Genomic DNA, 27,645 nt, shown 5'->3' with positions numbered 1-27,645 from the left:
TGCAGAAGGGAGAACGCCATGCGATGACAATGGGCCCAAAACAGGACAAAGAGGAAATGTTTAAATTTAGGCCCCCTTCTCCACCATCTCCTCTTTCACAGCTATGGTACTCTGGAGCTGTTTAGTTTTTGTGAATTCCTTCAGTTTCCCCCCCTGTGCTCCCTCTCCCCATTGTGTCTTTTCAATAGAAGGATTTTCACATTCAACGCAAATCCCAGAGGAGGTTCAGCAAGTGAGACCAGAGTTCAGTCAATCACTTGTTTTCACTGACATGTTCCTTTGGAAATGATAAGTGCCACCTTAGATCCATCCAACAAACGGGCCAGACAAAATCTTTGATAAAAGAAGCATGGAGGTATATTTTGTGTGTCTTGATTTCAAAAAACAACTATAGAAATGATCGCTGTAATGAATTGAAGGATGCTACACAAATATCACAGTAAAACCACAGCAAGTGCCCCTAGAGGAATAGTTATTATAGAAATATTATAGCGATAAAATAGGAGATCAAAAATGCCATAAAGTATACTATAAACTCGCTATTGAGTATCATAGACACGAGTCCCTTCAAGTGTGTGTGTGTGTGTGTGTGTGTGTGTGTGTGTGTGTGTGTGTGTGTGTGTGTGTGTGGGCGCGCGCGCGCGCGCGCGTCCAAGTGTGTGTGTGTGTGTGTGTGTGTGTGTGTGTGGTTGCTCTGTCTGCGTGAGAGCTTTTATCACAAATCTGAGTGTCGGCGTCTGCTCGAGCTTACAGGGCAAGAGTTCACCGGTCTGTCGCTAACTTGGGGAGTTTCTCTCAGTTTGATGATAGCTGACGAAGTTTAGAGGCAAAACCAAACACATGTGATCTACAAAGGAGTCGCTCTCCGCAACATAACTTCAGCCTTACTCATGGATATAAAAAAGTTTAGCCAGTGTAAAAGGCGGCGTTTTTCTACTGTAACGACGATGCCCTTTTAAAAGGGCGGATTTCTGGGGGTAAGTGGACAGTTTTCACAGCTACGTGTTGTTAAATAGTTAGAAAATGAATTTAAGGCGGGCAGCCTAAATCTTGGTAGGCTATCCCCAGTTTGTGAAATGAGTGAATAGGCTACTTGAAAATGTTACCGATCGGTATTCAGTTTGAAGAAACTTACGTACCACCTTCATAAATTAATATTATGAAATTGAATCAGGCTCCCAGCTGTATTCATGTTAATTTTATTAACGGCATATTTAACAAATAAAGAAGCATACGAATCCATCTGTCGCCAAGCTGCAACGTGCCTAACGTTAATGTCCTGTGCGTTGAACCGGCTCTATTAGATGGGAACCGATAAGCTTGTTGACAGTGTGAAATACTGATGTTCAAACAACTTCCAATAAAAGAGTTGTTATGATTTTTATGGGTTTTTTAGTAGCTTATACTGCAGTTATTAAAACATATAGCCTGAAGAAATTCATATTCATATATGAATAACTGAATTGTTTGTAGTATAAGGAGACATTCTCAACAAGATTCAAAATCATATGAGACTTCAAATACATGGATAATATACTGTATAGGCTATACGTCCTCATCCTTTTTAAGTTATTCAGTATTTACCCTAAAGTAAATAACAGACAGAGAAACCTAGTCAGTCATTTCATCATTTAAATTGTAATATTCTAGGGGAAAGCTGAGCTATCTTGAAACACATCTTTAGTGATGATCTTCATATAATAACAAAGAAGTATGATTGTTGGAGGCCCAAATTATACACAATGCTTCCATACATTAAAGGGTATCATTATGAAATGGGGTTAATTAACATGCAGTTAGTAGACCTAACACTTGTCTAGCATCTTCCTCAGAAGAAGCTTATCCCGAAGCATGATGATGTCACAGTCGGAGCAGGCCTGAAATAACCAGACATCTCTGTAGTGAGTGTTTCCATGACAACACAGGCTCCTGGTTTAAATGGTGGACGGGGGACTGTGTCTCAATAATTACTTTGGATAATATGGACTAAATATGGGGGGAGGGGTGTGGTGGGTGTTTGTGACTGCTGACTCATGGTAAAAGGACCCTCGTACCAGCATCACTGCACAAAGCAAGACCTCTAATGCTTTCTCTGTGTTGCAGAAGCCTACACTACATCCTAAATGAGTTGTGATAAATATCCATTATTCCCCATCATGTGACTGCCTGCATAGATATATAATGGCTGTCCACCACTGAAAATATTTACTGTAATGAAATTCACATATACGGTACCATATACAGACATTCTGAGCAAGTTCAGGCAGAATAAGAGAATGAGTTTAATGTCAGTTTAATGTCAAGACCTCCTGAATAATAATGTGGTTTTGTTCCCGCAGGTGTGTGTGAGATAGACATGATGGCCGTTGGAGCTGATAGTTGACACTGTAGAATGAGAGAGGATGGAACAGACAGACAACCCCGCCCCTGAGAGCAACAACCCTAATGGGTTTGTCAACCGAGTGTTTAATGTTTCCCTGGATGTGGAGAATGAGACCAGCAGTGTGTATATCCAGGAGACTGGGCCTGGGCCTGCAGAGGGGCAGGGAGAGACCCAGGCTGCCCCTCCTGTGACCCCTGTCAAGGACAGGGTGGAGGTTAACCGGAGGCCCCGTGCCACAGGGGGCATCTGGAAGATATTGACCCGAAAGAGAGCAGCCTCAGAGCTGGAGCGGCGGCCCCACTCCATGATCCTCCCCGGGGAGGCTTCCATCCCCAAACTCTCCTTTGCTGACAAGGTTCGCTCCTTCAAGAAGCTTAAATCCCCCTCTGTGTTTAGAGGGAAGACAGGGAAATTGTCCACTGCCAAGTTCAGCAGCTCCTTGGTGGATGAGGAGTCTTTCTGCCGCGACTTTGGCTCTCCTCTGCAGTCCAGCAGGGGCACGCTCAGACACCGTGGCAAGAGGCACTCCTATGCCGGCTACACGGCTGAGTTTGACTGCTCGTTCGAAGACATTGACCTCTCAGCTCCCACGGACAGCCACCAGCCCGCCCCGGTGGGAGAGGCTGTGACCCAGAATGGCTGTAAACCATCAGAGAGAGTTTGCTACACTAAAAGAGGCCACAGCAACTCAACCAGCTGTAACAACTCAGCTGCAGGCTGTGAAGAGCCTGGTGTTAAGGGCAGCCCCAGGACCCACCTGGGGGGAGGGAGGAGACACAAGGGGCCAGATGTGTGGAGCTACCTGAGGAGGATCTCTATTCTGGGGAAGGCCAATCCTGTCTACTCAGAGAGGAGCTTTGAGTCTGAGCTTCACACTCTGGACAAGACCATGGACTCTGACTATGGCTCTGTAGACTTTGAGTCTGTCAGAGACTTCCAGCCAGCGCCCCCCAAACACTCGGACACCAAGGGACACTTTGGTGGTCTGTTCAAGTTCTTCAACAGCGTCGCGGAGACCGCCAGAAAATGGCGGACATCGTCACGCTCCTTCTCCCCTCCAGAGGGAGAGAGGACTCCGCTAGGTTCCCCGCAAGCACCACATCAGGCTATGGACAGAGTTCACAGTGTGTCCCTCACTCTCCACAGCAAAGGACATCCAAAACCTCAACCCACCCCATCGTCACCAGTGACCCCTAAATCCTCACACTCCAGTAGCTTAGACAGCGAGGCTCCAATACCTGTGACTGGTGGACGTTCGCCTAAGGTGGTCCTTAAGGCCTTTAGGGCATGCCCAGGATCGCCCAGTGTCAATGGCTTTCAATGTTTGAGTTCAGAGGGTACAGACAAACATATAGACAGACAGACTAACCACAGGTCCACAGCCATAGTAGAGAACCACGTAACCCAACCAGGTCTGAAGACAGAGACAGAAAAACAAGCTGAGGTGGAGGTTGAAAGAGATCCATTACACCGTCTCTGTCCAGAGGAAAAGGTAGAAGGGCACTCAGGAAATGAGCAGGATTCCAGAGACGCTCCACCTGACTCGCATCAGACACAGGAAGCAAACATCCAATCACAGCCAGGAGACAAAGAGAGCATAACCAATAGCGTACCAGCATCAAACTCCACAGAGGAAATATTCAAGGTATGTGAATTTGAATGGGCTGTGTTAATTATTTGCCACTGAATTTGATAAAAAATTACATATTTATGAATTCAGTAAATTGTGTTGCTATAGCGTGTTATTCAAAGAGAACCGCATTTCCGCATATGTCACTGGTTTATGCCTTAACCACATTCCATTGCAGCCTTTGTTCACCTCATTCACATCGCCAATGCCATGCCTCATGTAACTACAGCATATGGTCAAAATATCATCATTTATGTTTAACAGTTTTAACCATGGTCATTCTTTTGCTTCTTAAAATCATCAACAAACAACTAGACTGAATTATGCCATATACTATGCCAAATATCACACTTTGCCTCATGATATGAGGGGATGTATTGTACAGTTATCCTTTTGCCCCATCTGTTGGAGAGAAGAGGAAATAGAGTCACTATGATCACAATGGTGGACATCATACCAGAAGAGTTTGTCCTTTCCTGCTTAGCCAGCCCCCTGTAGCATGCCAGGAAACCCTGTTTCCCATAGAGCAGGCCATGTGTGACTGCGGTAGCCCTAGAGCTTTGTGACGTCTGCACTTCATGACGGCACCCCTCCCTTCTCACTCCAGCGGAGGCATTAGTCATCTCCCCTCTAGTCTCACACCAACGAGTCAGGACACGTTAGCCCCTTCTAACTCCCAATAACAAAATGAGATATGACATCTCAATAGTCAGCACACTTTCATAGGGGTTTATTATGCAAGGGCAAGAGCTGTGGGAAAGGGTGTTTGGGAGAGGGTGTTAATGTACAGTCATAGAGCAATTTAGGAGAAATGACGGCACCACAAAATCCTCCTCCCTAATCACCAACTGTTTACATTGTAAATCCACCTGTCTCCTGTATTTTTTTTTTCTTCTCTACAAATTAACTGCCATTAAAGGGGCAGTCGGAGGCTTGTGGCTTGTTACTGATGCATTGCAATGCATTGCAAAGTTCATGGCTGGCAGAACATTTTTAAAGGAAGTATGAGGTATATTTTGGTGGATCTATGGAGAGGACGTTATTTTCCCCCTTTGACATATCAGATGTGTTGTTGCCCTTATAAATATGGGCCAGGCTACTGAGTATCTGTGCCCACCACAGCTGTGTGAGCAGATTGCCGGGGGTCTGGCAGGCTGCAGTGTAGGACAGTCCAGCCCAGGCCCGTCCCGCTGTAGCTCAGGAAAGACCCCTGTACCTCACAAGCCCCCGCGGCCTCGTCCTCGCCCTGCCTCAGCCGTACTGGACCTGTGGAGGCCCATCCCAGAGCGAGACCTCTACAACCAGTATACTGAGGGGGGCTCGCTATGCCGGCGAAGACGCAGGCCTGCTCCCATCATGCAACTCTCTCCGGGGCAGAGGCGGACGGCTGCTCGCTCCAGGCCGTGCTCTGTCATAGAGACCAGTGTTACTAGGGAGACACAGTCCACGGAGCTGCACCACAGAGTAAGATGTCAAATCACAAACACAGGCATGCATGCATGAACAAACATACAAACAATTGCACAAACATATACGTGTGCACACAGTTATACAAAGTAAATATATATACACATAAATATATCTCATCCTGGTGTTGAAAGAATGAAAGTAGGAGAGCAGATTCTCTGACCAGTAGTCTCTGCCAACTCACAGATAAATATAGCCTTGCCAACAAGCCCATAATGAATCAAACACACACTACATACTTTGAAGGGGAGCCCAGTACTAACCCAGTATTTATATACTCACTGCTAGCTACAACAATGCATGCATGCTCTGGCCCATTTATAGAGGCCTGTATTTCTGGATGCTGCTTTTCCCTCAGCTCATCTCTCTCCCATTCTCTCTCTCTCTTTCTCTCTCCCTCTCTCTCTCCCTCTCCCTCTCTCTCTCTCTCTCTCTCTCTCTCTCCCTCCCCCGTTTCTCTCTCTCTCTCTCTCTCACTCAATCTCTTTCTTTCTGGCCAATTTTCTGCCTCATCGCTCCCATAAGCTCTACCTCTCGTTGCCCTAACTCAGAGTCAGTTCATTTTAACCTGAGAGACCGCCTGGTTGGCATGATGTATAGTCTCTCATGGTTTGCTGCAGGGCATGCACACCGACCAATGTACCAGAATAGACTCGCTGGATGTGAAATACTTTAATTCACTGCAAAAAGGGGACAAGGCAGTAAGGAAGAAATGCTTTTTCATGTGAAGGGCAGGGGAGCGTGTGCATTCAACCTTGTGCGTGCGTGCGTGCGTGCGTGTGCATGTGCGTGTGTGTGTGTGTGTGTGTGTGTGTGTGTGTGTATTGAAGTAATTGTGTATGGCATAGTAGGAGGTCATACAGTGTGATATGCTGTGGGGGGTATGTCCTAACCACTCAGTACCCTCCAGGCCCTCTCTCGTCCCCTGGGTGTGTCACCGTTAGAGCCCCCGCTCCGGGCGTCTCTCCAGCGGTGCCGCTCCCTTCCTCTGCCTCCCAGCACTCTCACCGCCTTGGCGTTGCTGCTGCCCCAAACAGGTACCATTACGTATCTTTTTTTACATATTTTGCATTAATAAGTAGCTTGCAATATTCCTTAGTTGCATGCCTCAGCAGTGCTTCGTTTTGCAATCATTGACTTGTACTTGGCCCCTCCACTGACACGGAACAAATTTAATTTTCCCAAAATGTGACCAGTATGTGTAATGTGTTGTACGTCTGTTTGTCAGTTCATTCATCTGTCTGCCTGTCGGTCTTTCTGTCTGTCGGCATCTGTCTCTCTCACAGACATGGGTCAGTCGTCATCGTCGGTGCGTCTGCGGTCTGGAGATTCTGGTAGCTGCAGGAGGAGGCTGTTGAGACCCGGGTCCGAACCACTGCAGGTTAACATAGTGAGTCAAACACACACAGACATACACAGAGCCATCCCCTCCCCCTCCCCCCATGCACACACACACACACACACACACACACACACACACCCATAAACACAGATTGATCTGGTCACAGCTACTCTCCGCTCTCTGTCAGGCTTTCATGGCCCTTAGCCTGATTTATATGTTAAAGTGCCTATATACTGCACACACACACACACACACATACATGCCCACACTGGGTTTGTTTGCTTGACGGATAGACAACTAGCCATGAGATAATAGAATTTTTAATTGAACAGGAGCCATGACTTTCATAAATAACCTCTTAACGAACTGTGAAGCTGGTATTGTGGCGCTGATAAGGTAATGGTCAACTTGTTATCCGATAACAGTGGAACTAGTGCGTGAAGATGGTGGCTTTGTGGATTAATGTCATCCAGTCTTCCCAGGCCATTCCTCATTCTGAATTGGGAACCCAACATTTCAGACGTTGTGGATGTAGACAAATGTATTGCTTTTAACTATAGAAAGGGGAATAACACCAAACCATTTTCATATACCTGGTGTGCTGGTATGTCAGGAAAAGTGAAGCATGTCATTGTCTGTTGTGCAAAATCAGCTTGAGAGTGCGTTGCAGTGGTAATACTCCGGAAGTCGACCCCGGCATTTCAGAATCAGTGCTTTGATGTGCAAGTGGCCCTAGGGGGATTCTACTGGAAGGAGATACAGAATTCTCTGAAACATCCTGACGGGGCAGTGAACGTTTCTGGGGCTGTGTCCAACAACTATACCCACAGAATTGAGATGCATAGTGCTCAACACTGTCTACATGACTATGTGAGTACACTTAATTCTGCCTGTGCTGAAGCCCAAACGCGGAGGTGCAACCACTGTGTCATGTTGTTGTTGTTTTCTTTGACTGGCTCATTTTGACATCACTCACTGCTGCAGAGCAACATGAGCAACATTTTGTCATACTATTTCCGCTAAAACATTTATGAATTCAGTATATTTTAAGAATTAACGTGCTGAATAATTAAGTAAAGGTATTTGGGCAGAGGTTGAGTTTTCTGTAGCAGATTCAAATTCTAATTACTTACAAGCACTCACTATGAATTGACTCAATTAATCACAACATTTGAAACTGATGTAAATAGGCAATTTTAATGACAGAGTTGCTGTTGACTCGACTGGGGTTGAATCTCCATCACAACGGCTGCATGGAGCTTAGTTTGGCCGGGGATGGAGCTATCGTTTTGATTATAACTTTTTCTTCCTGGTCTAAATAGTGTTTGTGAGCCGCTGCACGTTGTTGCCATGACACTCGCTGGCTCCTGTTCATCTTCTTGCTTCTATCTTTAGGCAGCCTTTTTAAGTGTGAGCTAAATAGAGACTGTGTGTGGGTGAGAGAGAGAAAAAGGGGTGGGAGAGAAACAGAGAGGGGAAGGGAGATGCTCCCATTGTATGTGCGCTTTTGTGTCGTGGCCCTCCCTTGGGGGAGGGGGAGGGGGGGGGGGGTACTTTTTAATTTGAAACGTGGACAGATAACATTGTGAATGTGTTGTGTGTGTTTGAATGGTGAGGGAAGTTCATTTGTAGCAGGCTCAACTGATGGGATTTATAACTGCATCTTGTGGGCATGGAGGTAGCATGTACGTATGCACTGTATGACATAACATGGTAACACAGCTGTATTGCAGTCACATGGACGGATGATTCTTCAGCATGAATATTGTGTGTGGTTTTCCTATTTCTGGTAAGTCATGCATTGTTTATTTGGTTTGGATCTCATGTCAGGATTGGATCTGTTGTGATACAGTGCCGTGTGTGTTACAGTCTTCCTGTTAGGATGACTGCTGGAGCCTAGAGGCCGCAGGCAGAGATAGAGCATTCTCACTGCAGTGGATTAACTACTAATGCTGACGCCTCTCTTCTCCCTTTCATTTCAATGGATTTCTCCCCCAGCCATCATCCTCTTTCTCCTCTCTCCTCTTCTTCTGTCTTTTCCTCTCCTCTCCTCTCCTCTCCTTTCCTCTCCTCTCCTCTCCTCTCCTCTCCTCTCCTCTCCTCCACCACTAATAGTAGCAGTAGCAGTCTTTGTTAATTCCCACGCAGAAGAGAGGACAGCTTCCAGTGTTAATGGGGCTGTGCCTGCCCCGAAGCTCTGCTGTCAACTTGTCAGAAAGGGGGCTGTTTTGCTGGGAGCTTCGTGCAGAATAAAGGAGTTTCACCAGACCTCTTGCGTGATTCAGTTTGGGCCAACCTGAGTCCAACGGTCCTAATCACATTATGCAACGCCATTTATTATGGATAGATGAGTCAGCAGGCAGTGGATAGTTGGGTAGTGAGGAGAAAGGACAACAACAAGATTTGTACGGTTGCGTATACACACACACACACCCTTTCATATACATGTGCTCATATGTTAATTTAATCTCACCATGCACAGATACTGTATGCAGTTGAAGACCGCCTCCTAGAGCTAGACCTCACTGACACACTCTCCTCACATCTCTCACTCTCTCTCTCTCTCTCTCTGTCTCTCTCTCGCTCTCACACACATACACACACTTCACATGCTCTTCTGATGTATTCAGGATTCATCTGCCAGGGATGCATGAGTCATTGCATTGACAATTTCATTATTTGCCAAGGAATGAATAGCATAGGCTAGTAATATCTCTGTCAAACAGACTGTGAATGCATAGCATTTGTTTCACCCCAAGCTTTATTTCAGAGCCCTGTCATGGGAATAGGTCCTCCTCAAAATAACTGTATGTATGTGCAATCCACGTTCTGAGCCACCGGCAACCTAGAATCCTTCATCAGTGTTGGTTCAATGCTGTTCTTCTGCCAAGTTACCGGCTTGTATCCACAGTGACTTGCTGCAGCCACCAGCTAATACTGTTTTGGAGGATGTGGTGGGCTGTGATAAATAGTAGTACTGCTGACTGAATCCGAGCAGGTGGGTGTGTCAGATCCTCTCTAGACTGTTTCTTCCAAAGAATGGGTTTCTCCTTGTCAGGTGTGTGTGTGTGTGTGGGTGTGTAGCTGCGTAGGTGTGTGTGTGCGGCTCTGTGCCTATGTGTGTGTTGTATGTATTTGTGTCTGTGTGTGTTAGAGAGAGTGAGACACAGAGAGGCTCAGGGCCTTTTCTCTTATATAACTGTTGAGAGGGTTTCCTTTGCTCCCTACAAAAGCCATTTCTACTTTTTTTTCAGATGGCTGCATGCTCCCTGGGACTGGAGGCACATTGCACTATGCTAATTCTCTGACTCACTGGTGTATCCTGTTTTAACTCTGTTTTAACTCCCTGTGTTCTGTCCAAACATGCATGTCTGTACATGCACACATGTGTGACTGTTGCTGCACATTCTGTTTTATACCTCGTGCGGGCCAGTAGTTCCGTCCGTGCATCCTCACTCTTAGTTGTGTATATGTTGCATCATTGCCACAATTTGACAGTGGCGATAAAGTGGTGGGTGATTTCAGGAATGTCACAGCATGCAGTGATTTTGCTATGAGATTATTTTGAGGCCTTAGGCACCCCAGCGCTTGTTATCCTGCATCAGCTGTATTGTTTGTGATGGTCTTTCAGGGCTGCCTAGGTGATTTTACCCACAGTCATCAAGTTCAAGTGCTTATGTCATAGGCCGTTTATTCTGATGGCTATTGTTTGACAGGTATATCTTGAGGATTAAGGCTTTTTGTTTTGTGGCCTCAAGTCAACACATGGAAGAGCGCCATCTAGGGGTTGGCGATATGACAATCTTATATTATCACTGGTTAAAATTTTGTCATGATTTGCTTTCACAGAGAGATTGTGGACATTGTGATATATTCTGGTAGCCTACAATCAATGGGTAAATTCCAATCATAACTTTTGCCATAGATGTTTACATTCACAGCTTTCACCCAACTTTTCACCCCAGTCTCTGCGTAACTGTCCTACTAACCTGAAAGTCTAAAATTGCATATTTCACCATCTCATTCGATTGCATTGTTGAGAACAGCCAAAGGGACTGAACTATGCTGCCTTCAAGTGCTGTCGTAAATATCATAATTGCAACTTGAGCGCACATGAATCAGCAAACAAAGTGGTAAATATGGCTAGGAAAGTCAGAATTTTATATGATACCCAAGTTGCAGAGATGTTATGTTGTTGTCGGCAGAGTGCAAGGTTCATTAAGATTTTCTGTTTTATTATTGTGGGGACCGAGTGTGTGATGCATCACTTGTTGGTGTCTAAATATGAGCCAGCTCGATCTGCCTTACTCAGAAATTGCCTGCAAATGGCAAGGTATTGATTCATAATTTTCAAGCAGGGAAACTGTTGTGTCCACAATGAAAGAAACAGCCTTTTTCAAAGTAACCACCACCATCCATTCAACACATCTCTCTGACTAACTCTGAGGTGGCATCCAATCTGATTGGTCAGGAAAAGCCCAACAGAAAGGAGAGGGGGCCAATGGCAGAGCAGAAAGGCAAGGATAACAGGATTATTACTGGGTGAGAAATAAATTGGTGTGTGCACCAATCCATTTGAGCCAGTTACTGACCAATCAACTGGTCCTTGATTGTAGTCACATCTCTTGATTGTTTATGCACTTTGTAACTTTGTTTTGAAAAGTGCTATATAAATAAAACTATACTGTACATTATGTCTTACTGGCCCTGGGCCATGGGGCAATCCTTATTGTCAACCCCTGAGAAAGCATGGAAACTGTTTACACAATTATTGGTATATTCTGGTTATTCTGATATTCTTGGTTGAAGCTTTAGTTGTCACACATTTCTGTTTTAATAAATTAGTTCTAACATCAATTACATGGTGCACATTTTCTCTCCATTCTGCTGCTGCAGCACAAAGTAGCTCTGTGCTGCTTGATGTCTAAAATAAAACAACAGCCACCAAAATAACTACTTTTGTTACAGGGCCCATTTTTTCCAAAAGTACCAGAATACACAACAAGTTGTGTTTGTGACTTCTGAACTCAGAAGAAAGAACTTAAGAGGAACACTTGAAGGCAGCATCATAACAAATTCATTTGAAAGAGACACTCCTTGTTAAAAGAAAAGCAAATGTTGATAAGAGGCAACGGATGATGTAATGTTTTACATATCTAGGGATGGTCCCTATTAAAACAGTTGAAAATTAAGGTTTCAGTAGATTGCTGATTGTGGTTGACCCTCATTATGAAATGTCTTGCCTCATTATTTTTTCTGACACTGCTGTTCCGTGACTGAACTTGGAATGCTGCGAGAAAATAGCAGGCAACTTAGAAGATTTAAAGCTGCACTATGCAATTTTGGCATGTTGGCGGCACCAAATGGCAGCAAGGGGTAACTGTTTGAATTTTGAGGACTTCAATACCCAGAAATAATGTAACATGATGTCAGTAGTAATAATAATACTATTAATAATAATAAACATTAGCCTTTGTATAGCAGCTTTTGAAAAACTGTTTACAAAGCCCTTTACAGAGACATTACACAAAAAGAAGAACAGAAAGAGAAAGCAATTTTATAAAAATGGGTTCAAAAATAGATTTAAAAGACTGGCCTGATTTAGCTAGCATAAACTCCTGAGACATGGTACGAGGGCTCTAGTGGAGAACTCGTCTCCTTTGGTCTTGAGTCTAGACTATGAAACGGTAGTAAAAGGCACACAGCACACTTGCGTTTATCAACTTGACTGGTCTGTGATTTCTTTATTCCAAAGGATACCAAAGGGACGGGAGAGGCAAAAGATTGTTTTTGACAAAAAATGAGGGGAAAAAAACATTTTCTCTGGATGGAGCGGTCACTCACTGCTGTTTACAAGCCAGTTTTTTGTTTCTCTGTTGCTTCTCTGTTGCAGCTCCACTTCAAAATTTAGGCTGATAAGACTGAGGCATATTTTTACATAAACATCTTGCATAATGCACTTTTAACTACAATGTTTTGCCACAACGAGCAATTTATTCTCTATTCATACTTCAGAGCCATAATTGAGTCTTACTATTCCTCTTGGAAGCTGGAAACTAGAATTTGTTGAAATAGGTCTGAAAATGTACTTACGACAATCTTGAAGGTCTTGAAGGAAGCTTAATAACTCTTATTTTTTGTAAGTTACTTTCATGAAAGGCTGAAAATAGAGCGCTGTGCTGTTGCCATTTGGGTTGCACACAGTAACTTGCAACCTAGCCCTAGAAAAGTAAAATACTGTAATGTATATTGTGAATCGTGATAATATCTGAAAATATTGTTGTTTATGTTATGACATTTATGATATATAGTGTGATATAGTTATATTTTATCCATATCGCCCACCATCAAAGCAAAAAACACCACAGCAAGAATAGTAATAGATATAACATAAGAGGATGCTAAAAGTGACCATATACATATATATACTTTAGTTACTGTAGTCAAGTCATATTTTGGAGTAACACTACTGATTATTGTTAAAGGTGCATATTTTCATGTTTACTTGAGGGTTATTTTAAAGTATGTACTCCTACCTTTAGTTGAGTACGTTTTATTTTTAGACATAGGAGCAGTGTGGACAATAAGATCTCGCATTTGAGTTTTTTGCATTGTCATTCTGGACTTAGCTTTGCTCAAAAGAAACCTTGTGCCGACACTGATCAAGTGCAATCTGTTAACTTTTGGGAGGAGGATTTTGGATCATGCAAGAAATCTTAATGCTTTATGCTCCAAAGTAACTTTGTTTTTGAGTGTTTTTACCAAGCTGCTGTTTTATATGTGTATTTTTTAGACGCGTACTCTGACTTGAATAGAAATTAACTGCAGTACTCTGAATACAATGCATAACAGCTCCGACCGTGCTCCCTTTGTCCCTGCTCTAAAATAATGAGACAGAAGCTTACTGCCTGTACAGTGTCCTGCTAGTTAGAGTGTGTCCTGCAGGCCTCTGAGAAGGATGGGGTGGATTTTTCTGGCAGCTGCCACTTCATGTATACATTATTTAGCTTAACTTTCTTCCTCTGACCTTCCTGGCTCCCTGCTACGCCACATGCGGTGTCAGAGAAAACTCTCCACCGCATATTACGCAACCCCTCGCTCCTTGTATCTCTTCCCCCATTCCCCCCTCTCCATCCGCCTCGCTCTCCCCGACCTCAGAGCTAGTCATCTCTCCCTCCATCACTTCCATCTCTGTTTTCTCCTCTCCTCACGTCAAGCCTGCTCTCCCCCAGTATTTTTTTTTCTCATCTCCCTCACCTTATCTTCCCCCTGTTCACTCCGTCCCTCCATCCTTCCTTCCCTCTAGGCATGTGAAAACACCTGCTGCCTGGGGCCTGCTGTGTGTGTGTGTGTGTGTGAGAGAGAGAGAGAGAGAGAGAGAGAGAGGGAGTTTGCATGTGTGAGAGTTTGCATGTGTGTGTATATGTTTGTGAGTTTGTATGTGCTTGTGTGCGAGTGCGTATGTGTTAGCTGGTAAACCTGCTGCTGAGTGTTTTTCAGGACTGCCAGATATCAGCAGGTGGAGTCTACGAAGCCTTTTGATAGGAGGAATTGACTTATCAACAAGAGACATGGTACTGAGAAACAGAATGCCGAACAACCCTGCACCCAAATACCGTTTCACTGCAGAGTTTTGCATTTCAATCCGGTGTTCTGCTTTTGAACTCTTGCGGCGTGTAAGCAGTTAGAATGTAAAATCATTTTAGCTGTGAGGACAGGTGGAGCTGCAGCTCTTTCATAACCAACTCCCCTTTATAGCGAGCTGCACATCTGTAGCATCTAGTGAGGATGATAGGGTTGATCAGAGCGGGCTCTGTCCTCATTTCACTGCCGACTGGAGCTTTCCACTGTCCCTCAGCTGGTGTGCCTAACCGCAAGAGAAATGTTACAATAGAAATGGAAATATGCATTATTCTGCTCCGATAGGCACATATTAAGAAAACCTAACCTAACCAAACATTGCATGTCATCGTACCAGCCAGAAAACTCCCAACTTGGATGGGAAGGTGCCACCGCTCCTAGCTCCTAGTGTGTGGGGACGCAGGTGGCTGGCGGTGCTCTAATGAATGGTGACACCAATGAGCACGCTCAGTAGACTCGCAGCCAGCACAGTGGAAGCACAGTAAAGCACTGCTGGCTCAGGTAACCAGCCAAGCTCCAGCATAGGTGACTTGGTTTCACGCTCTGTACCCCACAACTGGGCTCTCAAATGCCCAACCCATGGGTTTTATTTAAGCACACTCTGGTATCTGTGCAGAACAGAAACAGAAATGAAACGGCGGACTGTGCTTTTAATGGTGTTTCTTAATGATTCCTTTTTCCTTGCAATTTTTGAAACTGTTGAACTACAATGTCGTCTTAGGGGAGCTCATTACAGTGTCTTTTAGAAGAACCACTGTTTTTACGCTATGGAAAACTTCACAAGTATTTTAAACTTTAGAGACCACACCTTCACCGAAGAGTCAAGAGCATTTCAGTTTATTGGAGATTTGACTTACTGAGGGATATCAGAATGAATAGAATAAGGATTTTGAGTTGTTTATCTTGGGCCAGTTGGTTGAGTCAAGGAGTTGGTTTCATGGATGAGTGAATGAAACTGACATGATGTACAGTATGAGTGAAGGAGCAGACTGGACAGAGAAGTAGAGTGGAATAGATTAACAGAAAATGCTAATGTGATCAAACAAATGGTGGTGACTATTAGATAGGAGGTGCTACTCTTGCTCACAGTGAAAATATAGAGCAGATATACTGTATATATGTGAGCCAGAGCGTAGCATCTCCTATCTAGATTATGCTACTGATATTTCCACCTTGACTCACAGCCATTAGACGCACTGCCCTCATCTTTATCTATCCATCAGAACCCAGGGTGGAAATCATGTCTTCCAATATGATGTAGATAGATTTAATAGACGTAGGGGGAGAGTGACTAGATTGATGGGCTGAGGTTATCTCAGGGTTATCGGTATTTTATCCTTTCGCCTGCTATGAGGCAAGCATGTCACAATTTACCTACTTTTCCTTAGCAGAGAAAGGAGAATTTGCAAGGTGGTAGGTCACAAAGTGTTAGTTAGATTAAATTCAGATTTTATGTTTCTGCCCTGCAAGCTTCTCTGCATCACTCTGTTTTTATTATTCCATAAGATAAGAGATTTTAATCTTTACGCAAATGCTGGCAATGTTTATACAAAGACACTGTGTCTTCAGTCTTCTCTGCTAGAATTGCGCAAGTGTGTCATACAAACTCAAAGGGGGCTGGGATGAAGAGCACAGTCTTAGGGCAGAGTCATCTTGTGCTGCTGTCTCAGAAACAACACAGAAATTGGACAACTGGTTTATCATAAAACATAATTAATTTTTACTGGTCCAATGGCTATTAATCATGTTCCAGCAGTCTCATCTCCTTTCCATGTTTCCTTTCCTCTGTGATTTTCACCTTTTTCTCCTCAACACTCATCCAAGTCATCCTCCTAAATTAAGGATCTGGAAGACAAGAGACGATGAAACAATGTGATGAATGAATATGAATATTTCTGAAGCAGTTATGTCCCGAGAATCTAGACTGTTGTGATATCACGTGTGATATCTTTCACCCTGATCTCTCCACCCTCCTTGGTATGACCCACCTCATCTAATCTTACACTCTTTTTTGACTTTCTCCATTCGCTGACCTACTGACTGGCCTTCATACTAGCAGCCAAACTCAGTTGAACGAATTAACAGCTGATGCCTGAACAATGGTGACGGAGCTGTGTTCAGGAAAAGTCCAGCAATTTATTTTTAGGCGTTTTTGTGGCTGCAAAGGCATGGGAGGAAGCAGGAAGTCAGCGTGGTTGCCGTGGGGACGGGAGGGGAACAAAAGAATTGGGGCTGACTGGAGAGGAAATGGGTGTGGTGGGCTCTCCCTCCCATTAGCTAACCGTTGGCCGCAAATAGCTGAAATTTGTAGACTTCTGTGAGGGAGAACCATTCTGAAGAGGCTTAGCTCATTGGCTAAAGGCCAGACCAGTAGAGTTAGCACTGACCTCAAATTAGATCCACAGTTGGAATTTAAGGTCATGGACTGAGATTATCTCCTAAAGAGCTGATCTCAGATCAGACGAAATACATGGAGAAGTACATGGTCAGTGTTCGTTAATGCAGACTTTTTTCACTATTCTTTTGAAACAGGTGCTATGGGTAGAATCCAGCCGATGCATTATATTTCAACATTGTTTGGATGTGTACTGGTAAATGAATGAAGTACCAGCATTTTCATCCTATGCAGAATAATATCAAAAAAATATGCAGAAACAGGTGGGACGCTCCCACGGATTACGTTGAGAGTGTTTGAGTCACTCATTTCCTACACGTTGGGTTAAACCAATGCTTAAAATGAGGGAGAATCTGAAACAATTCTCAATATCTTCCATCCGAAGGTGAGAGGGGTAAACATACTCCCTCATATGGTTGTCAGTGTGGTAAAGCCTAACGATGGATGAAGTCAACTATTTTGCAGAATATCAGTGTTTGTTACATTAGGAGTGCTTCCTGCCTACATTCCCAGAGTATTCTGGGTAGATGTTGCCCTGAGGCACAGATCTTGGATTAGTACTCAGCTGCATTAGCGCCACGACACCCCAACAGTATCCAGAGACAAAAGCATTTTAGGACAGATCTTGTCCATCCCTGGTGCCTTGCCGTTGCGGATCTCAGCAACCACCGGCTAAGAAGATGGCTCAGACCCTCCAGAATTGTCCAGCACTGCCCTCTGAACAGAGGGTGTATGTGTTGGGTTTAGGAGTTCCTCAGAATGTTCCTTCCACCATCTGACAATATCTCCAGTTGAGGTCAGCATTTCCCTGCCTCTGCTAAGAACAGCCTGAGTGATGTTCTGCCTTCCCCTGCTAAGTTGTCAAATGGTTTGCTTTGAGGCCGCCTGGAAGTTGTTCTCCAAACTCCTCCTATACTCAGGCTTTCACGTAGTAACTACAGCAGCTGCAGCCGTTTTTGCCTGCCAGTGACTCTCTGCTGAATCAGGAGTCCACCATGCCCGCCAGGCCCAGAAGGCCTTGACTTCAGCTTTACAGCTCCCACCACCATCAGTGTCCACCAGCGGATTCTTGGGTTGGTCACCATGACAGGCACTGACCACATTTTGGCCACAGATCCCACCAGCTGCTTCCACAACAGAGGTTTTGAACAGGGTCCATCTTGACTCCATGTCTCCAACCTCCTCTCAAACAGAGTCTTCAACCAGTTGTTCCCAGGAAAATCCTCATTACACTTTTGGGGTTTCTAGGTCTGTATAGCAGCCTCTCCTGGCATCTGACCCAAGTCACCACCAGATGGTGATCTGTTGGCAGTTCAACTCAACTTCAGCCAAGTGTCCAGAACATGTGGCCTCAGGTCTGATGAAGCAGTCACAGAAGTTGATCAGCATCCTTTAGCCCAAGGTGCTCTTGTATCTTGTACCTATCCAACCACCCCACTCCACCCCTGGACTGGACACCACTGGAGGATGTTATGGACTGGGAAAAAAATCTTAGAGATGAAAAGTGCAAATGAAATAGCATACAGTTTTTTTTTTTAGTGTTTATAGTATGTTTGTGTATCAACCTCTTTTTTAAAAACTCTCATTTTACATCTGTTGTTAAATCTGCATATTCTGATCTAAATAAAAATGAAGAAATTGCAAACACTTCCCTGGGAGGAATAGCCTATATCTAAATTAGTAATCAAAATAATTAGACTATTCCCAGAGCAAACAGAAAGTGCACACATAGGCAACTCTATCTCTTTCTCACTCTCTCTCTCTCTCTCTCTCTATTGCCGCTCCGTGTGTGTGTCGCAGTAACGACGGCTGACTGGGGAACACAAACAAACCCCATCCTCTTCTCTTCTGAGTTCAATGATAAAAGCCAAGTTATTTTCAGTTGAACATGTTTTCTCCACGACTATGGCCACATGATTAAAACATTCAAATAATATTAAAAAAATTCGTAAGGAACAAGTATTCATTTAAAAGTCATTATTCGTGCTTTGAGAAATATGATAATCAGATTCTGGAACATTCCTAATGCCTAGCTCAGAAGTCCGATAACACACCGCTCGGGTTCAGATCAGGAAGGCCACTGCCCCCATACGCACAAACAAAGTCAGAGTTTTCCTATCTGCAGCTTGTTGTTGCATTTGTCATATTCTGGAGCAACAATGCAGATTTCATCCTGGCCCCGAACACTGGACCAGCTTTTTACCCTCTTACAGACTCGAGGGGTCATGGGAGTTTGCTAATCCTGTCTACTTGTGCCTTGTGGATTTGAATGGGACCTATGACCATGTTCCCTGAGGTATTCTGTGGGAGGTGCTGCAGGGGTGCCGCGTCCGCTGCTGCAAGCCATTCGGTTCCCATACAATCCAAGTGAGAGCTGCGTTTGCATTTTTGGCATTAATTCAAACTCGTTCAAGGTGAGCACCAGACTCTGACAAGGATGTGCCTTGTACTCTCTTCTGTTTGTCATATTCATGGACAGGATGTTGAGGCACAGCCAAGGTCTGGAGAGTATCCAGTTCGGTGACATTAGGGTGGCCTCTCTGCTGTTTGCAGATGATGTTGTCCTTTTGGCCTCATTGGAGTGTGACCTCCGATGTACTTGGAAGGGCGCCTCCCTTTGGAGGTTTACCAGACATGGCCTACTGAGAGGGCCCCGGGGCAGACTCATGATATGCTGGAGGGACTACATCTCCCAGCTAGCCTGGGAGCAGCTTGGGATCCCCAGGAGGAGGAAGATGCTGGGATAGAGGATGTCTCTGCTGCTCTGCTTGCCCTGTTGTTGCCACCTCGACCCTGATCTCAATAAGTGCAAAAAAATGGATGGATGGACAGATGATCAGATGGACGCATGGATGGATGGATGGAATAGTATCTTCACCTTAACCAGAACAGGAAGGCACACATATGCTGTAGATCAGTAGCTGCAGGCACAAAATTCATCTTTGTTTTTTGTATAATTTCCATAGGGAAAACTGAAGAGCTACATGGCCGTTGGCACATTATTTGGTCACTGCAATAAAGCTTAAAGGATAAGGCTGGTGTTTTTTAATGCATTGCTTACCGTCAACAAATCCTATGAAAATAACAAAATCAACAATGCATTTGCTCTACTCCCGTTACTTTCTGACTCCCCACGTACCGTTTTTAGCCGTCAACCTGGAAGTCACTGGCTCCAATTGTAAGCTAAAAACCTTGAAATACAGCTCACAAAGACTTCGTTTCAATTTTAAAAATCGCTAACTGTTACCACGAAAAGTCAGGCTGTTGTAGTTATTACCAAATCAAATTCAAATGGGAACAAATTCTTCATTATGCCGGGGACTATTTTCGGTGCTACGGAACTACTTTCCTGAGATCGCAAAGTGTTTACAGCCAGCTTATTAAGTTGTGTGAGGAAAAAGTCGGCTAGCCCGGTGCATTGCAATGATTCTGCTGGGACATGGCTGCATTGGGCACCGGCTACATGGATGAGACTTGTTGGCAAAACAACATCATTGTTGATTTTGTTATTTTCATAGGATTTGTTGACGGTAAGCAATGCATTAAAAAACACCAGCCTTATCCTTTAAGCTTTATTGCAGTGACCAAATAATGTGCCAACGGCCATGTAGCTCTTCAGTTTTCCCTATGGAAATTATACAAAAAACAAAGATGAATTTTGTGCCTGCAGCTACTGATCTATAGCATATGTGTGCCTTCCTGTTCTGGTTAAGGTGAAGATACTATTCCATCCATCCATCCGTCCGTCCGTCCATCAGCATACATACTGCAAATATACTTGATGTAAACCTTTGTGTTTGTTGTACCAGGTGGCAGAAAATGTTTGTTTTAAGCAACAAAGGGGCACGTAATGTTTTTTTTAGTTTATGACAAAAGTCTTTCCAAACCTTTTGTCTCCGCCGTAGGAATGCTCACGCCCAATCATTAAAGTATCAAATCACTTGCCTTTCAGATCCCCCCACCTTCCCATTCTGTTCTCAAGTCACATCAATACTGTACCCCCAATCTCCTCCCAAAAAATAAAATACAGTCCAATGGGTGTTTTTCAAGACAACCTTGAACTATGTTTGAGGGCTGACTTCACTCTGCTGCACAAGCATTCCATTTCATTCTACCTTGCCGCATGAATTCAAGACAAATGGGACACCTATTTTTAGATAAATGCATTCTTTGTGTTGGCCTACAGGACATTTGATGTATCTGAGAACCCTAACAAAAAACCCACAGCTCCCCAACTTGTGTCCCATGGTCTTTTTCAGAGGCTTTTCCACACAGCCAAGAATATAATTCTGAAAATAAAATAAAGATATTGAATCTTGTCTCAAAGTATCGGCTATCAGCAGCTTCAGTCCAAAAATATCGGTATCAGGATAGGCCTTAAAAAAACCTATATCGGTCGAACCCAAGTTATAATAGCACAAATCTCTCATAATGTTGGAAGTGTCTTATTAATTAGCTACATCTGTGCTGGTTCTGCATGTAGCTCACATACATATATGGTAAGTTTAAGTTCACACTTATTTGCCATGTGATTCTCCACTGGTGGGAGATGTGCAGACATTTATACAAACTCTCCCTCTCTGCTGTATATGTATGAGTGTATTAGCATTGGTGTCTGTGTAGATTTAGACTTTCAGATGTGACCTTTGTTGTCTAAATGTCAGGGAGATCGGAGAGGAAGCCCACAGAGGCTGGGCAGGCTTATGTAATCTGCTCACTCCGCTTCACACACACACACACATGCGCGCACACACAGGGCAGAAAAAAACCTTGTTTGAGGAAGGTTGTCATATCTCAGCCGTGATGCCTCATCCAGCTCTCTGCAACTCACTGAAAGCCTGGCTTTCAGGAGCCCTTGCTTTTATCAGCATGTATGTGCAGAAAGTGCCCTGGAAATTATTTATGGCTTTAAAAATACTGATATAGCGTACTCCTTTGGTTATTATTCTTTTAAACTTATTCTGAGATCTTTTGATCCATCCCAAAGCTTTCTGCTGAATGTGAAGACAGACTGTGCTTTGGTGAGGGGGGGCTGAGATTTTCCTGCATGAATTCATTCATGGCCATCTTGTGCTCCCCTCATGATCTGCCAACAATGTGCGGCACGGGCACCGGGGCAAATGCTGCAGGCCGGGACGCGCTCATGTGTAATACAATATTCGCCTTAAGTATCACAGTGAACATTCGAGCCAAAATAAGGATGTGCTTGCCAATGGCAAGCACGTGCACAGATGGGAACCGGAGCCACTTTGCCCTGTAACTCGCAACGTTGAGCCTTGATAACTCTGTCCATTTTTATTTTGAAATGGCACTGACTACAACACAAACTAAAAATGATAAGTTGTTCAGTGAGTTCAGTGTTTATACTTGATTAAACATCTTTGCAAGGCGACGTTTGGCTTCTACATTGGTTTCCAGTACAGCCATACCAAATGTTTGGGGTATAATGATACCCAACTGATTCAAAATTCACTTATAAAGCCTTGTTAGGTCAAGCTTTGGGGTCTTTAAATCCATGAGCTACTGATTTTGAGAAATCAATTTTTTGTCAGAATTGTTAGTTTGTTTGCTTGTTTTTTGTTTTCAAGATACACTCACAAAATCTGCTAGATACTGTGTGTTTTGGGGCAGCTTTTGATTGAGCTCTAAACAGAAAGGGTCTGCAGGAAGAGCAAGGTACCTATGTTTTGCAAGTTTCTCTGTGTGGTCAATTTCACCTAAGAGCTAATTTTATGTTTGTCCTTACTAGGGATGTGACGAAGTTTGTGACACTAAATTTCTCAATACAAAAACCGACGCTATGCATCGTGGAGTTGAAAAAATCGTAGCGATTTCAGCTGCGGTCTAATATCAGCACTGTTTGAACACTAGAGAGCTTGAATCATCATTCTTGCGGTGAGCCCAGCCGAACTCACTATTGTGTAGGCGCAGTAAGCTACAAAATGGACTCTGGCGAAATTGAGGACGCTTTGTCAAGTTGAAGTGCTGTGTGGCAGCAATTTGGGTTTCCAATTATGGAAGAAAACAGCAACTGACAAGACAAAGACTGCTTGCAAGTATTGTAAGAGAATCTTGCCTTACAGGTAACACTGGCAACATGTCGCACCATGTATAACAACAGCACAATGAGAAACTATATATGGTTATATGTTGCATTTGAATCTTATGGTTTCAGAGGTCTTAAAAACATATATGTTTGCTGCTTTTTGAGTGAGAAATTTCTGTGGTTGTGCAGATGTATACTTTACTGTTTGTTTTTGTTATGGGGGGGGTTTAGTCTTCAGGCTTATTCTGAAATTGGTCTTAAATTTTATTTAAACTGGCATTAAAAAGGTCTTAAAAAAAGTTTTAAATGTACCATACAGAAGCCTACAGTCACCTTGTTTGTGGTTTGGAAAATCACCAAGCTACTTCCTGGTATGTGGCTGTAAAGCGCACTGCCCTCCTGTTGGTTGATGCTTGTGTGACTTCTACCATACTGCCTGGTGTATGAGCGTCCGCTGTATTTCCTATATGCAGAGCTCTGCCACAGCCATTATAGTCAGGGACAGCCTTGGAACTCGCGAGTTGTTAGACTCTGTAATGATACACTCGTTACAATCGCTGTGTCAATGTATATAAAAAATATAAATGCTGATGATTTCTTGTTAATTGTTTTTCTGAGAGTCCATGCTTGTATATGTCCATGGTAGAATTGGGCTCATGAATAATAAGTAGCTGGCTCCCATGTCCGCACGACCCATTTATGACACTTGATGCCAGCAACCAAGTCAACAAGGCTGAAGCTATTCATTTTGTTTATAATATCAACTCAAAATGTAAATTCTGGATATAATCATCACAGTTCCATTATCACATACTGTAGCGACGGATTATTTACATTCACTTGTTCACGGAAATGACGTTGATGATTGACATCATCAGACGTCTATGAATTACTCACGAGGCAATAGACAAAAACTCACGTTTTATCAACAACAAAACATATTATCATGCAATACATCTAGAGGAATTACTACCTGAGTCGTATTGTACATGTCAGTAAATTCAATCCGCAATTTGAGGTTTCAATTATTCACAAGACACGCTTTTATGCAAATTCTCCATGGGGCCCTATTTTATCTGGTCTCTCTGCGAGGGAGAATACCTCGCAGATATGTGACCACTAGGGGCGCAAATGTGTTTTTTTTTTTTTTTTTTTTTTTTAACCCATAAAAGGTGTGGTTCTGTGCCGCCTAAACAGTGCATACTGTAATTCCCCTAAGCACTTTGCGTGGCAAAAAAGACACAGAGTCCGGGTCTTACAGAGGTTCTCTTCCCGAGCACCTAATAAAGAAAAAGGGTTGATCGCAGTGTGCACCTACATGCCTTGGGAAATAAAATGTGAGATTCATCATGGATATTATGGATTTGGCACATGGCACATGGGACTGTGTGTTTTTTTTTGTGTGTGTTTGTGTGTATGTGGGGGGGGGGGGGGGGGGGTTAGATTCCGTATTAATTTATTATCACTGTTTTGCAAATGTATCTTAGTTAAAAGTAGAATTGAAAGTTACATTTTGAAGACTAAGTCCTCATGGGCAGAACAGTCACAATACTGGATCCTGATTGGCAGAAAACGCCAGCTCCTCTGATTCAAATAAGGTAGACCTGCTGAGTGGAGGCTTTCCACAGAGTGTATCAGTTCAAATGCTGCAAACTGGCCTGAATGGAAGGATTTCAGTAATTCTTTATTGAGGGGAGCCAATCAAGACCAAATCCAGTTGTGATGCACTGAGTTAGTCTGAAACTGCCCGTAAAAAAGGATGGATTTTTGAACATTGTCTTCATTGAACATCTTTGATCATATACTGTATATATTTATAAATAGAGGACATTTTGAATTCCTATAATATGGCACCTTTAAATCCTTTGCCGTTGCCCCAGAGATGTTTGCGGGGAGCCCTGTAGCAGAGATAATAAAGTGTGAATTTGGTTATCAGAGAGATCATATCGGGCATATCTGATCGATGCATGCCCGCAGAGAAATTGGCAGAAAAGGCTGACATTATGCCAATGAAATTATAAGATGGTGAACACTTGGAGGAAAGCGCATTCCATTATTCTGACATTTATTCTCCTTCATCACTGGCTGTTAATGATAAATGATAAATCACCATGGCACGGTGATATTTTTAGATGGGGTGAGAGATGAATGAGGTTATGATTCTGGCCTCTGTGGTCGATATAGTCAGCGAGGGGCAAATTGTGCCCCTCCCCTGCCTCTTGGTGATGGCTGATGCCGGTAGTCTAGCAGTGGAGCGCTGATCAGTATTCATGCAGGACCGCCTCTCTCAGCCTCACAGCCGATCTCCCTGGTCCCTACTCACCGGAAGGCAGGCTCGGCAGCAGCGAACAGCCTGCGCACAGCCTCTCTGTTGTGTGCTTTGAGAATCTATTGGCCTGAGAGTCGGTCGGTTTAGGGGAAGAGGCGAACACCGGCGGGTGTTGACTAGCGAGGAGAAATCGCGGTGCAGACTGATGATGATGATGATGGTGAGGATGATGCATCTGTTCCCGTGCCTTTATGATATACAACGCGTAGTGTGAAGAGGCGTAGAGGCTTATATCTTTTTCCTTTTTTTTTTTTTTCATTTCTTGCCTTACTGTAATGGTGGATTTCTGGGCCGCTATTACGCGTCTAGACGGAGAGCTGAATACCGCCCGTCACTGAGAGCGCATCTCAGCATCGGCCCGCAGCGCTGCGCCATGGCCTTGGACGTCCAGACGTGCGCGGTGTTTACGGTGATCGCGGTTCTGGTGCTTGTGAACGTGCTGTTGATGTTCATCCTCGGTACTCGTTAATGGATCGGCGCTTGGGGCCCGGTTCGCAGCGCACCACAGTTTCACACAGGAGAGGAGAGAGAGGGAGTGCGCGTTGGTCGAGAGCGGGGACACCCGGCGCTCCATCACGGCTACGCGTTGAAATGAATGACGTTGGTACAACATAATGTATTTCTGTTATCTCCCCCACCCCCTGAATCCTCCGTTATGTCTTGTGTCCTCTCACCGTTTGTGACAGCTAGTGGTGTCTGGTGGTGGTCGTAGTTGTGCGGATACAGATCTGTGATGTTCTTACCTTTTGTGGTGACTGGGAATTCATATCCCCCGCATATAAACATGTCCCCCCCTCTACGTTGATTTCCCTCTCTCCTCCATGTTGTATTATGCCAGTTTTGCGCATGGGTAAATTTTGTTCTATAATTGTGCAAATGTTAGGTAATTATTGAATCCGATGGTCTTTTTTGAATCCCGACAATCCTGCTGCGTCAGGACTTGTTTTTCTATGATGGGAAATTGAAACCACAGCATCCACAATATCACAGCTAATGCCTGGGCAGCAGTAATCTCTCCAGTGAAGTGAATGTGATATTTAGTAGCAAATGGTGGTGCGATGGAGAGCTTTGTGCTTATGGTTTAGGATCAAAGACACTAAGGATCACTGTAATCTCTCACTGCACAGTAACCAATAGCAGGCAGGGCTAGGCCTAACAGAGGAGGGCCTCCATCACTTCCAGGTTTCCCCCATTTTAGATGCAGCTACACTCAGCTCCCATTTCATAACCCACAATATTCAGAATTCTCCCACTTGCAACATTTCAGTGTGTACCTGCTTTTGAAGCCCACACATTATTGCACCTGGTCACTAAATAGTGACAGATTAAATTTTTATCTATGTGCATATTTCTTAAACAGATGAAAAAAATTCCCCAAGTGAAAAGACATGTCAAATGAAAAAAAATGCCTTTCCATTTTTCCCACATGCAGTGGCATAATCTAATAAAGGATTGGAGGCAGGTGTCATGAATGTTGAATGAATGTCAGAAATAGATATGCTAAAAGCCTATCCCAGAGCTGTCCATGCAGTCCTATTAATAGGGCTGGTAGCCTGTCTAGGTTTTGAAGATATGTGCTCTCTCACACTCAAGGCTAAGTGCTCTGTCTGTGTTTTTGTGTGTGCATGTGTGCATCTAGTTAAGTGGTAACTGTTGTACTATAAGTGCAGTAGGAAGTGTGTGGCAGCCATGTATTATGAACAGAGATACCTCTATCACATGCAGTGGCATGTGGGCCCGTGAGCATGTTTTCATTACTGTGGTACAATGCACAAACATCCGTCCCAGCAGGGACCCCCAGCAGGACTGTAAACATATCATCATAATGTCGTATATTGCAGTGGCTACGCTTATCACCCAGTTGGCTAGCAGCAATAACAGAGTGCTACTTAAAGATGTGCGTTCACATGTATGCATCCGAGTGTGTCTGTGTGAATGTGTGCATCCGCGTATGTGTGTGTAAACGTCTGTGTGAGTGTTATCTGTAGTTCCTCTTTGAAGCTGAGTCCTGCACGCGTCCCTGGTGTTCACACATTTGAAATAATCCCCCGAGGGCAGGTGCCTCCTAATAGAGTTCTGTTAAATGCTGTGCAGTCAGAAGTGGCAATGTGTGGACGGTGTGTGTGAGCGAGACAACAGTGTGTGTGTGTGTGGACGTGTGTATATTTCTCACCGGTTTTAGGCAGAGCATCTTTGATTGGCTCCCAGACTCAGGGCATAAGTGTATTACATAACAGGGTTGGCAGACACAGGGAGGACGGACCGCGAGACTCACTCGGTGCGTCGGAAAGAGAAGCCTCTTTCTGGAATACAGCACCTCGTTACTCGACATCTCAGGCTCAGCTCTCGCGGAGGACCATCACCTCGACCTCTTCCAAAGGGAATTGATTATCATGATTGTATGAACCGGAC

General features: G+C 44.0%; 1 protein-coding gene across 4 annotated transcripts in view; it reads left to right on the top strand.

Annotated features, from left to right (window-relative positions):
- Nucleotides 1-761: 761 nt before the first annotated feature.
- The window catches only part of LOC139914603 (uncharacterized), a 53,805-nt gene continuing 26,921 nt past the window's right edge, over nucleotides 762-27,645 (top strand). For 3 of the 4 annotated variants that reach the window (XM_071902975.2, XM_071902984.2, XM_071902989.2), the window contains exons 1-5: nucleotides 762-981; nucleotides 2,340-4,028; nucleotides 5,136-5,477; nucleotides 6,391-6,517; nucleotides 6,767-6,870. In XM_071902975.2, the coding sequence (XP_071759076.2) occupies nucleotides 2,403-4,028; nucleotides 5,136-5,477; nucleotides 6,391-6,517; nucleotides 6,767-6,870 (2,199 nt within the window). In that variant the 5' untranslated portion in view covers nucleotides 762-981; nucleotides 2,340-2,402. The remainder of the gene's footprint in view (nucleotides 982-2,339; nucleotides 4,029-5,135; nucleotides 5,478-6,390; nucleotides 6,518-6,766; nucleotides 6,871-27,645) is intronic. The other variant, XM_078289325.1, reaches the window with a different exon arrangement.

This window comes from Centroberyx gerrardi, chromosome 16 (genome assembly GCF_048128805.1).
Source record: "Centroberyx gerrardi isolate f3 chromosome 16, fCenGer3.hap1.cur.20231027, whole genome shotgun sequence".
NCBI lineage: Eukaryota > Metazoa > Chordata > Actinopteri > Beryciformes > Berycidae > Centroberyx > Centroberyx gerrardi.
The sequence above is the reverse complement of the archived record's forward strand: the minus strand, read 5'-3'. Positions and strand labels throughout refer to the sequence as shown.